Source organism: Triturus cristatus, chromosome 2_2 (assembly GCF_964204655.1).
Source record: "Triturus cristatus chromosome 2_2, aTriCri1.1, whole genome shotgun sequence".
In the NCBI taxonomy this organism is placed as follows: Eukaryota; Metazoa; Chordata; class Amphibia; order Caudata; family Salamandridae; genus Triturus; species Triturus cristatus.
Window position 1 is genome coordinate 11,327,443 of NC_140582.1, and position 12,335 is coordinate 11,339,777.

General features: G+C 48.5%; 1 protein-coding gene across 1 annotated transcript in view; it reads left to right on the forward strand.

Annotated features, from left to right (window-relative positions):
• The first annotated feature begins 10,983 nt into the window (after positions 1–10,983).
• LOC146861748 (pro-neuregulin-1, membrane-bound isoform-like) overlaps positions 10,984–12,335 on the forward strand; it is a 386,462-nt gene continuing 385,110 nt past the window's right edge. The window contains exon 1 of the mRNA XM_085643029.1: positions 10,984–11,635. Within this exon, the coding sequence (XP_085499155.1) occupies positions 11,521–11,635 (115 nt within the window). The 5' untranslated portion in view covers positions 10,984–11,520. The remainder of the gene's footprint in view (positions 11,636–12,335) is intronic.

The following is a 12,335-nucleotide window of genomic DNA, read 5'->3' on the forward strand; positions in this document are numbered from 1 at the left end:
TATGCATAGTCTCAAGGACCTCCATGAGCGACGCCACCGTTGGCTGATTCACCACATCGCTTGGGATGGACAGCGGAAGGACTTTGGCATGGAACCCATGATTGGCCTTGAACAGTGACTCTTTAATAGAGCTGTGCCAGGCATTGTTGTAGGACAGCTCCGCCAACCACAGCAGGGAAACCCACGAGTCGCTTGCTTCTTTGGAAAAACACCATAGATAGGTCTTGAGGGTTTGATTCAACCTTTCCGTCTGGCCATCCGTCTGTGGATGGAAGCTGGTCGATGTGGCTACCTCCACCTGAAGGGCTTTACACCACATTTTCCAGAAGTTCGCAATGAATTGTGGGCCCCTGTCTGACACTATCACTCTCGGGAGTCCATGTAGTTTAACGACATGTGACAGCAACAACTGAGCAGTTTGTCCTGCTGTGGGTAGGTTCTTGCACGGGATGAAATGGCCCATTTTCGTGAGGCTATCCACCACCACGAGGATGGCATCACAACCTTGATCTAGCGGGAGACCCAGAACGAAGTCAACGCTTATGGTTTGCCACGGCTGAGAGGGAGTAGGCAGGGGAACCAGTTTGCCTTTTGCTTTTGAACGCTCTCCTTTGGCACGAGCACATGTGTCACATTGTTTCACCCATTGATTGATTTCCTGCACCATGTGTTCCCACCAGAACTGCCTTTGCAATAGCTGCAGGGTTTTGGTGCATCCTGGATGACCCGCTATCTCGGAGTCGTGGCACCAATTAAAGGCTTTCAGGTGGATTTGCAGGGTAGGTAGATACAGTCTATTGCGAAAAAAAGGGCAACCCATGTTTGAGCGTTCGCTGCGGATCTTGCTCTGCCCACTTTTGCCACCAATTTGAGCTTTTGTGCGTTCTGATGTTATCCAGGAAGTCGTCCACCTTGACAGAACACACTACCTTTTCCGGAGAAATTATGGCTTCCGGAAGGCTTTGTCGAGGCTCAAGACCCCCACCTAGCTTAGACAAGGAATCCGCCTTTCTGATCTCAGAGCCTGGTCGGAAGGTCACCACAAAGTCAAACTCCACGAAGAATAGCATCCACCGCATTTGTCTTTGAGTGAGTGAACGGGCCGTTTTCATGTACTGCAGGTTCCTGTGGTCTGTACACACTGTGACTGGATGCTTAGCCCCCCATAGGTGATGTCTCCATTCCTGAATGGCCCTCTTTATTGCCAATAGCTCCTTTTCTGCTACTCTGTAGTTGAGTTCGGCTGGGGTCAGTTTCCTAGATAGAAAGGCTATGGGGTGAAACTGCCCAGTGTGACGGTCACGTTGAGACAAAACAGCCCCCACAGCGATGTCTGAGGCATCAGCCTCCACAACGAACGGCGCCTCTCGTTGTGGATGTTGCAGTATAGGAGCTGTGGTAAATGCCTTCTTTAGATAGACAAAGGCTGCCATGGCCTCTGTGGTCCAAGAAAAAGGAACCCCTGTCCTTAAAAGACAAGTGAGAGGGGAGACCATCTGAGAGAAGTGGGAAATGAACCTCCTATAATAATTGGAGAAGCCCAAAAAGCACTGTACATCCCTCACAGTCGTAGGAACAGGCCACTCTTGCACTGCGGTTACCTTTCTCTCTGCCATGCATAAACCAGATGGGCTCAACATCACCCCCAAGAATTCAACTCATTTGACGTGGAACTCACATTTAGTCAGCTTGCAAAACAAACCATGTTCTAACAATCTTTGCAATATCTGGGATACATGGCCAACATGTGAGTCTTGATCTTTTGAATAAATCAAAATGTCGTCTATGTAGACAACCACGAAGTTATCTATGTAATCCTTCAAAACATCGTTCAAAAAACAACTGGAACACCACTGGGGCATTGCAAAGCCCGAACGGCATCACCAGATACTCGAACAACCCATAACGTGTTTTAAAAGCCGTCTTCCACTCATCCCCCTCTCTTATTCGTACCAGATGATAGGCACACCTCAGGTCAAGCCTGGTCTAAATGACGGACTCCCGCACCTGGTCCAGCAGAACCGAGATGAGTGGAAGAGGGTATCGGTTTCGGATGGTGTTTTTATTCAATACCCTGAAGTCTATGCACGTCTTCAACTCCCCGTTAGCTTTTTTAATAAAAAACAAGGGCGAGGCTGCTGGTGACCGAGAGGGGCGGATGAACCCTATATCTACGTAGTGGTTTAAGTAGTCACGTAAGTTTTGGGTCTCTGGTTCCGATAAAGCGTAAATTCTACATGATGGCAGGACCGCTCTGGGTATCAGATCTATCTGACAGTCATAGTCACGGTGTGGTGGTAGGAGCTCCGCCTTGCTTTCACTGAACGCATCCCTATACCTATCATACGCTGAAGGGAGTACCGTCTCCTTTTCTGCTGCTGTGACGATACGGTACCCCTGTGTGAGAGCCAATAGCCGGGCCGGGTGAGTGTGGATGCATGTTGCCATGCACTTGTCTGAATCGAACTCCACCGTCTTATTAGTCCAATCAATCGTGGGGTTATGGCTCCATAACCAAGGCATACCCAGGATTACCTCATAGTGGGGCGCCTCGATAATATTTAATGTGATCTTCTCGACATGGTCCATGTCTTTCCCTTTCCTAACTATTTCCAGTTCCTCTGTTACTTCAGTAATGGGTCCTGATTTTAGCGGTTTTCCGTCTACCACCACTACTGTTTCTGGTGTTCCTCTAGGAACACGCAGGAGTCCCAGACGCTGGACCAAGCCGCTATCGATAAAGTTCCCTGTGGCACCGGAATCCACCGTTACCCCGACCTGATGTGTCCGGGACTCATCCGTAAGAAACATGGACAGCACGATATGTGCTTCCGACCTAACCAACTCTGTCCCGGCCAAAGAGGGCAACAGCAAACCCTGTGCTTGTGGTTGTTCCCCTCCCCCTTCCATGACAGGTGCGGTGAAACGAGATGTGGGTACCGTGGTAACTGCCACCTTCTTGCTGGAACCAAATGGGCTCTGTTTCTTGAGCTTGGTGGGACAGTCTCTCACAAAATGCCCCTTTTTTCCACAGTACATACATAATCCTAACATCCGGCGATTCTCTCTTTCAGTTCTAGTTAACGGGGCCCTAACAGCCCCTACTTCACCTAATGGTGTTCCGAGGAGGGCATCGCTGTCCTAGCTCCTCTCTCTGTTTTCTCAGAATGAGCATACGTCATTTCACCCCTCCGTTCTGCCAGCCTCTGATCCAAACGTAACGTGAGATTCATTAAATCTGGATACGTGGTGGGCTGCGGATATATCTGGGCGATCACATCCTTCATTTCGTCCCTCAAACCCTGATAGTACAGGGACATTCTCTTCTCCACCGGCCATGCGGTTTCGGCAATCAGGCGATTGAACTTGGTGAGGTAAGTCACCAAATCCTGTTTCCCCTGTCTCAGTTCCAACAGCTCCCTATCAGCAGAGAACGTCGTAGCTCGTCTATCAAACACCCTTTCGAATTCTCTGCGAAATGAGTCCCAGTCAGAAATCAGAGAATCGTCGTATTTGACCAGAGGTACCGCCCAGTTGACCGCATCGCCAGTCATTTAGGAGATGGCAAAGGCCACCCGGAGTGGTTTGTGGGAAACGAAGCTGGTTTACACGAAAAGTGCAACATGATTTGCGTCAAGAAGGTCTGTATCTTTTGTGGGTCGCCGGAAAACCTCTCCGGACTAGCCAAAGGGATCGGGGGGGTACGTTCACTTGTATTTGTGACGTGGCCTGTGATGCATCGAACGGGTTCCTAGCTTGTCAGTCTACCCTTTCTCTGAGGGCGGCGGTTTCTGCCTTAGAGGCAGCCAGTTCTTGCTGCACTAGCACTAACGCTTGTAGTACGTCGTCTAAGGTCGCCATGTTTGTGTCTCGCCCTGATCGGAAGGAGTGGTATATCGTGGGCATGTAATTCTGTTAGATCCACTTTGACTCCTTAGGATCCGGGCGAAGCACAAAGGGGTCCACCTCCCGACGTACCTAAGTCTGAATAATGCAACATAGAGTATTAAGCAATCAAGCGAGGGAAAGGAATTAGGGTAGGAACAGCGGGGATGGGGAGACCTGTAACAAGAGAACACACGGTTAACACAAAGCCTACACACCTCTGCTATACTCATATGGTCTCGCTATCCCTGTCTATTACCTGAGGAGCCGTTACTCAATGATACGACAGTCCCATATATCAACATAGAGATACGTCTCTCCCGTAAGATAGCTGCATACCTACAACGATAAAGCAAGACAGGTCAAACCACCATCAATCATGCTAGCAGCCAAAACACGAACACTCTGCCTCATACATACCCATAATCATTCCTTTCCTGCTCAAACATACTGTATATTAAAAAGGAGCAGGCTTCCTATGCATCCCCCATCAGCCTTTAGTAGTCCCAAACTCAGAAGCCAAAGTAAGCCAAAGTAAGTCAAAGTAAGAACTTCCCTCTATATGCTGAAATGTCACCTGAACGTCTGCTCCAGAGGCGTGATGTAGATCTGGCCAAAGAGTTCCAAAGCTCAATCCTTAATCCCACGACCTTATTCCGATACAGGAGGGGAGCCAGGGAGGCCGTGCAGGACAGCACTTACGTCAGCGCGCTCTACTGACCTACAAAGTCCCAACACCTCAGGAGCCACAAAGAAGGGGGGAGCCAGAGAGGCCGGGCAGTGCAGTGCTTAAGTCAGCACCTTCTTACTGCCCTACAAAGTCCCAACACCTCAGGAGCCACAAAGAAGGGGGGAGCCAGAGAGGCCGGGCAGTGCAGTGCTTACGTCAGCGCCTTTTTACTGCCCTACGAAGCACAACACCCCAGGAGCCATAAGGACGGCAGAGCGAGTCTCAGCGCGGTGCCTGGTGACGGGCCCTCAATCGTAGAAGCGCTTCCAATAGCGCTGACTCTGGAACAAGTTCGCGTTCCCTAACCCAATGCCCAGGGGAGCCAACAGCAGAGACGGCAGCGCTTACCACAGCGCGCGGTCTCTTCGCAGGTGTTCCCCCACTTCAGCGCTTCCTTCAGCGCAGGATATCTTCAGACGTCGAGCGCGGGGGGGGGGTCTCTCGACTCACCGCTTCGGGAACCTGGTAGCTGTGGATCCTCACGGCCAGGAAATTGTCAGAATTACGTGCGCAGATGCCTCGCGCTGCCGGGTAATGACGAGGAAGCCCCGCCCATCAACCGGCGGGGTATCTGGGAGTTGTAGTCCTTACTCCCTACGCGTTGGTAGGCGCCTAGACTCAGCGCCTGACAGTCTGGGCATACCCGTCCCACTTGAGGTGACAAATGCAAAAAGAACAATTGATGGACAGAATGCAGAACAATGTCATACATTCACCCCAGTATAGATCTCTGCGCCTAAATCCATCGTTTTTTTTGCTCGCCATTCCAGTTTGAACGCAGCCATATGCAAATCAGTCTTGACCCTGTGCCCAATGGGAACAGTCCAGTCCGATCTGCAAGGCCAGGTCCTCCCTGGACTGGAACCAAGCATCCTAGGACCGGTTTCGGGGTTTCACCCCTCATCAGCCAGGATAGCACGACTTCAGTGACTTGGAGACCATGGGAACCACATCTAGGCATAACCGTACCACTCGGGGTGACAAATGCAAAAAGAACAATTGATGGACAGATTGCAGAACGTCGTACATTCACCCCAGTACAGAGATCTGGGCCTAAATCCATCGTTTTTTTGATCGCCATTCCAGTTTGAACCCAGCCATATGCAAATCAGTCTTGACCCTGTGCCCAATGGGAACAGTCCAGCCCGATCTGCAAGGCCAGGTCCTCCCTGGACTGGAACCAAGCATCCTAGGACCGTTTCGAGGTTTCACCCCTCACCAGCCAGGATAGCTTGACTCCAGTGGCATGGAGAGCATGGGACCCACGTCTGGGCATACCCGTCCCACTCGGGGTGACAAATGCAAAAAGAACAATTGATGGACAGAATGCATAACAATGTCATACATTCGCCCCAGTACAGAGATCTGGGCCTAAATCCATCGTTTTTGTGTTCACCATGCCATTCCAGCTTGATTCCAGCCATATGCAAATCAGTCTTGACCCTGTGCTCAATGGGAACAGTCCAGTCCGAACTTCCAGGCCAGGTCCTCCCTGGACTGGAACCAAGCATCCTAGGACCGGTTTCGGGGTTTTATCCCTAATCAGCCAGGATAGCTTGACTCCAATGGCATGGAGAGCATAGGACCCACGTCTGGGCATACCCGTCCCACTTGGGGTGACAAATGCAAAAAGAACAATTGATGGACAAAATGCAGATCAATGTCATACATTCACTCCAGTAAAGAGATCTGGGCCTAAATCCATCGTTTTTTTGATCACCATTCTAGTTTGAACCCAGCCATTTGCAAATCAGTCTTGACCCTGTGCCCAATGGGAACAGTCCAGCCCGAACTGCAAGGTCAGGTCCTCCCTGGACTGGAACCAAGCATCCTAGGACCAGTTTCGGGGTTTCACCACTCATCAGCCAGGATAGCTTGACTTTAGTGGCATGGAGAGCATGGGAACCACGTCTGGGCATAACCGTCCCACTCGGGGTGACAAATGCAAAAAGAACAATTGATGGACAGAATGCAGAACAATGTCATACATTCACCCCAGTACAGAGATCTGGGCCTAAATCCATCGTTTATTTGCTCGCCATTCCAGTTTGAACCCAGCCATATGCAAATCAGTCTTGACCCTGTGCCCAATGGGAAAAGTCCAGCCCAAACTGCAAGGCCAGGTCCTCCCTGGACTGGAACCAGACATCCTAGGTCTGGTTTCAGGGTTTCACCCTTTATCAGCCATGATAGTTTGACTCCAGAGGCATGGAGAGCATGGGACCCACGTCTGGGCATACCCGTCCCACTAGGGGTGACAAATGCAAAAAGAACAATTGATGGACAGAATGCAGAACAATGTCATGCATTCGCCCCAGTACAGAAATCTGGGCCTAAATCCAATGTATTTTTGCCCACCATGCCATTCCAGTTTGAACCCAGCCATATGCAAATCAGTCTTGACCCTGTGCCCTTTTGTTTATTTTGCAAATGTCGCCCTAAGTGGGACGGGTATGCCCAGACGTGTGTCCCATGCTCACTACACCACTGGATTCAAGCTAGCCTGGCTGATGAAGGGTGATGCCCTGAAACCGGTCCAAGGATGCTTGTTTCCGGTCCAGTGATGACCCGGCTTGGCAGTTCGGACTGGACTGTTCCCACAAGGAACAGGGTCAAGACTGATTTGCATATGGCTGGGTCCAAACTGGGGTGGTGTGGTGAACAAAAGAATGGTGGATTTAACTCAGATCCATGTGACTGGGGGTGAATGTTTGCATTGTCCAGCATTCCGTCCATCAATTGTTTCTTTTGCATATGTCACCATAAGTGGGAAGGGTATGCCCAGACGTGGGTGCCATGCTCACTACACTACTGATTCAAGCTAGCCTGGGTGATGGCCTGAAACCGGTCCCAGGATGCTTGTTTCCGGTCCAGGGAGGACCCGGCTTGGCAGTTCAACTGGACTGTTTCTACAAGGAACAGGGTCAAGGCTGATTTGCATATGGCTGGGTGAAAACTGGGGTGGGCAGCAAAAAAATGATGGATTTAACCCAGATCCTTGTGACTGGGGGTGAATGTTTGCATCATCCAGCATTCAGTCCATCAATTGTTTCCTTTGCATCTTCTGCATAAGGCCTCAAGGCAGACCACTCATGATCCTCGCTAAAATAGTTACATTTAGCTGAGGAGACAGCAGGTGGGAATGTGGAAGGGAGAGATTACATCTTTGAAGACAGAGATCAGCATGGTTGTCTTGTCTTCTGCAATAGTTTATAGGGCAGATGGCAATGTTAGCAGGAGGGGCAGTGCTTAAAATGGATAATACTTTGTGAAGGGATTTTCTGTCTCTGCAGTGATTGCTTCCTCCTCAGATGAGCCAATATGTTAACTCAAATGAGGTTGGCATCCGGTTTGCAGGGCCTAGCGGTTGTGCCTACCTTCCTGCCTGCCACAACAAAGCAGAGACTAGCTTGTCTAAAGTCCAGTCTTTTTCCCATACTATGATTACTCCAAAATGTTATGCAATTGTTCCAATTTAGCTCCATCATTCTTATTAGTCGACAGACTCATGCATCCAAGTTTTTTATCAGATGCTTCGTCATACTGCTACTACACTTCCACTGCTAGAAGTCTTATTTTTTACGTTATTTGTTTCACACAAGAATTCAATGGAAATCTGCAAACATTGTTATCAGTAAATACATTCTCATTCTTTGAGCACTGTTCTAAATTATTTTCACAAATGTATAGCTTTTTAAAAATTTGCTCCCATTCGTGTTCAGGGGTATGTTGCAGGTTTGAATGTCAGCCCTGAGCTGCCATGGCATTTATTCACAAAAATGGCAGCAATTGCTGTAGTGGGATCAAAGGTTGATCCGTTTACCCATCCTTATCTCCACAACAGCAACTTATTTGCTGCCCAGTGGCTAGGTAGAGGGACTGAAAAGTAAAAAATACATAAGACTTTTAAAGCTGTTTATTTTCTGCTCCTTTCAATTAGACAAGGGGTACTAAGTGAAGTGTGATGAGTGCCAAATGAAAAACTCGGTCAACATCTCTTACCCTTGGTAACCCAAGATTGAGACCCGACTGTGATGTGCGGGTATCATCTATAATCAAGCTTGTGTGCTCAGTTTCTATTCTTGATGTATGGTATTAGAGCAAATATTGTCAAACATGGGTTGTATTTTTTGCTAGATGACTACCCAAGCATTTCAAATCCATAAAATGTTTGTGGGAGTTGTCATAAAGTAGCAAATAATATATATTCAACATTCTTTGTGCTGTAGAGCTGGGATATGTAGCAGCTTCCCCCAAACAGCTACAAAGCTGTTTACTATACTAACATCATATTCAGAAAATAACATAAAAGTATTGTATGCTGGTAAATGAAGCATGAACAGAGCAGTAACTAAATAAATGTTCTTAAACTTCATTATTTGATTCAAATTTTCAAAACCTTCCTTGGGTGGAAGGATGGTGAAATATCTTGTAAAAGATTTTCTTAAGACTAGTTAGGTAAACACTCTGGCCCAGAGTGTTTGGAGTGTACGATTTGTCCGAGATTGTGACGTAAAATAGAATCTGGTGTTTCACATTGCACCAGGTTTGCTGGCCTAATGTCTATTAAAATAGAATATTTGTCATTCACTGTGCTAAAATTCCTTGAGAGCTTCAAAATCAGGTCATGCCAAGAATAATGTTATTGATCCTGTGTGCTTTAAAATGCACTATTTGCAGTGTTTCAAATGGGCAAAAATAAGTGTAAGTACTCATTAAATTGAGCTAGAGGTGTGGTTAGTGGGCGGGGTTAGAGGCGGGGCGAGACATGATGATACTAAGACATTTCTATTGAGTATTCATTTTGCCTGTGCATTTCTTTTGATAATAGTTTCAAGCTTCCCATATATGCGGATTAACAGCTGTATATGATAAAGAGTGGTGTGAATACCTGCTGGGAGCAGGCCCTAAATCATAAGCTTTTATGCAGTCAAGCCATCAACAGCATTTGTCATGCTAATTATCAGTGTGCCTAAGAACAAAAGAGAGTTTGGAATAGCAGCATTAATAATGAGTACTACGCCAGTTGCAGGACATACCAAAACATTTGAGAAAAGTATCAATATAAACAAAACGTGTTTACTCATTACACATAGTAAAATACCTAACACGATATGTTAATTTTCCTTGTTTTGCAATATTTGCAGCTTCTCACTGTCATACTGTTTCTACTTGGTTGCTTTTGGCACAATACTTCTAATACACACAGAAACAAGCAGACAATGCACAAACAAAAGCATTTCACGCATTGCTCTAAAACTTCCTCTGGAGTGTGTCCAGATTCTTTTCCTCTCTAAGCTCGCTTTCTCTCTCACACTCAAACATACACCGAAGCAGGCAAACGCGCGTGCATACACTCTCTCTCTCCCAAAACGATTCACTTGGGATTGTTACAGAAAGCACAGTGTGAATGTGATTGACAGAGAAGGGCCTTAATGGGCCTTCTCTATCAAACACAGCAGGGTGGGAAAATTCCAAACAGGGACACCCCCTTGCATTACGCACATGAGCCACTGCTGAATGGTTCAGCAGTTACTCACCTACGAGCTAGAGGCGCTTTGGCTGTCAGAGTGCCGTACAGATCTGCTCCACTCTGCCTCGAGCTCCGCAGTACTAGCACCAATTAGCTTACCTTCTCTGAGTACCGGTACTCTCCTTAGCAGTGGAGAAGTGCTGGTACTCTGATCAGTAAAAAATAAGAAGTGGCGGTACTCAGTACCGGTGAGTACCGGCCCATTTAAAGCACTGGGTCTATTTGCAAACATGTAGTCTCAAAGAATGACTGTGTTTTACGCACTACATCAGAAAAGCTAAGGGAATCACCCCCGCACAAGTAAGTTTGATTTGGCTCTTATGATATCTCTGTCTCCACTAATCCCCCCCTCCCCCTCCCCAAGTATGAGGAGAGTTGCCTCCCTGGCCAGGAGGAATGATGAAACATAATTGGATTCCAATATGGCGTGTGCCTCTGCCAAGATGAAGATCTTCATACATCAAAAGGACAGTGGGTGCCCTGAGCAAGGGGATTCTAAATGTTGAAAGAAGGCTTTCTCTTGCCCCTCCTGAATGTCCCCCCCGCCGAAGGTTTAGTCTAGTTGCGCCCGTCTTTTTTCCACCATCACCCAACACACTCCTTTTCTTATTATCTCACTCGAGCAGGTTCTGTTTTATCCCTTCTGTCTCCATACCGGTTAAAGTCCAGCTCAAAAATGCAGATTAAGTCAAGTGTTTGAAATGGTGCTCCCATTTAGATCAATAGGGAATTCACGCTTTTTTGGAGGGTGACAAAGTTCTGAAAAGCGGGTGATTCTATTTAAGTCAATGGAGGCATTTTGTTGTCAAGGGAGGAATAGAGCCTGGGATCCCTTAGTATGAGCACCATCTGGCGAAAATGTAGTGGCATTGCAGGCCAGATTACCCGGATGGGAGGAAGAGGGCGGGTAAAGAATAACGAGGAACGTGCCCTGAGCCTCTGACTCCACCCGGTGTGATGGTAATCTTTCCACCTCTGTGTGCTGCCGAAAAAACGGGAGGGCGGAGAGGAAAGAGCAACCTGGCAGAATTAAGGCCCGGGGGTGGCGAGAGTTTAGAAAAAGTCCCAGGAGGCCGATGGCTGAGAGAGAAAGTCTTGTACGGCACATTGGAGGGAGGCTGTAGGCAGAGCCAGAAAAAAAAAAGGGCGGCCGCTTCAAGCCTACGCAGGTGGTGCCCCCGATCTCTTCAAATCTACCACAGGGCAAGAGACTTATTCAACTTTAGAGCTTCATTTTAACAGCTGCACGACACAGATTGAGGTGGAATCTTTACCGGGCGTGCAATTTGTTTTGCGCAGCAGACTTTAGGGTCAGTGAGCCGGCGAGCACCAGGGGCAGAGAAAAGCAAGGGGCGCTTCCAACAACTCCACGATGTCCGAGAATGGTGAGAAAGACAAGAAGGAGCGTAAACCCAAAAAGAATAAAGGAGGCAAGAACAGGAAGGAGGGAAAGCAGCCTCCGAACGAAGGCGCTGCGCCCAAGCCAGGTAAGCCGACGCTGCTGCTGCTGCTTGCTGTGCTTCCCTTCTCCCATGCTCTTGATCGCCCCCTCCGGCCCCTATGCGCAGCTCAGGTGTGCTTCCGCCCCTCTCCCAGGGAGTTGTGTAAATCGCTCACTTCCCAGCTTCCCCGGAGGGGTGTGCCGTGTTGTGGGCCACTGCTCTCGGATCGTGTCTTCTGTGAGAGAAGAGCTGGGAGTAGAGAGGACGCCGAACAGTCCGCTCTGCCCTTCGCTGCACGCACCTCCCCCAGGCTCCAGCCACGCTGATCTCCCTGCCTGAACTCCCGGCCAGACAGCAGATGTCCGTACCCGCTCTTTGTAGGCGTGCATGCAGATCCCTCCTCGTGCACAGCCTGAGCAATTTGCATTCGTAGTCAGCACTAAAGAACAGATACTAGCTACGAAGGCCGCGTGTCTAGCTGTGCACCCTGTTGCAGTTTTTAACGTCAGGCACCCAAGATTGTATTATAGCAAAAGTGTGGGCAGTGTTAAGCAATAAACAACAAGACTGTGTTTTTAAAAGTCCTCTGATGTCCCCAGCCTGCTGTCACCGTGTCAGTTGGCGTGTCACGATTCTCACTGTAGTAATAGAGCCCCAGAGGTACTCAGCATCCCGATTGTTGGCGCCCTAATAGACGCTTGGAGCTGCCTTGCTTCGACGTACCATCTCCTCTTTAGTGCGTCGC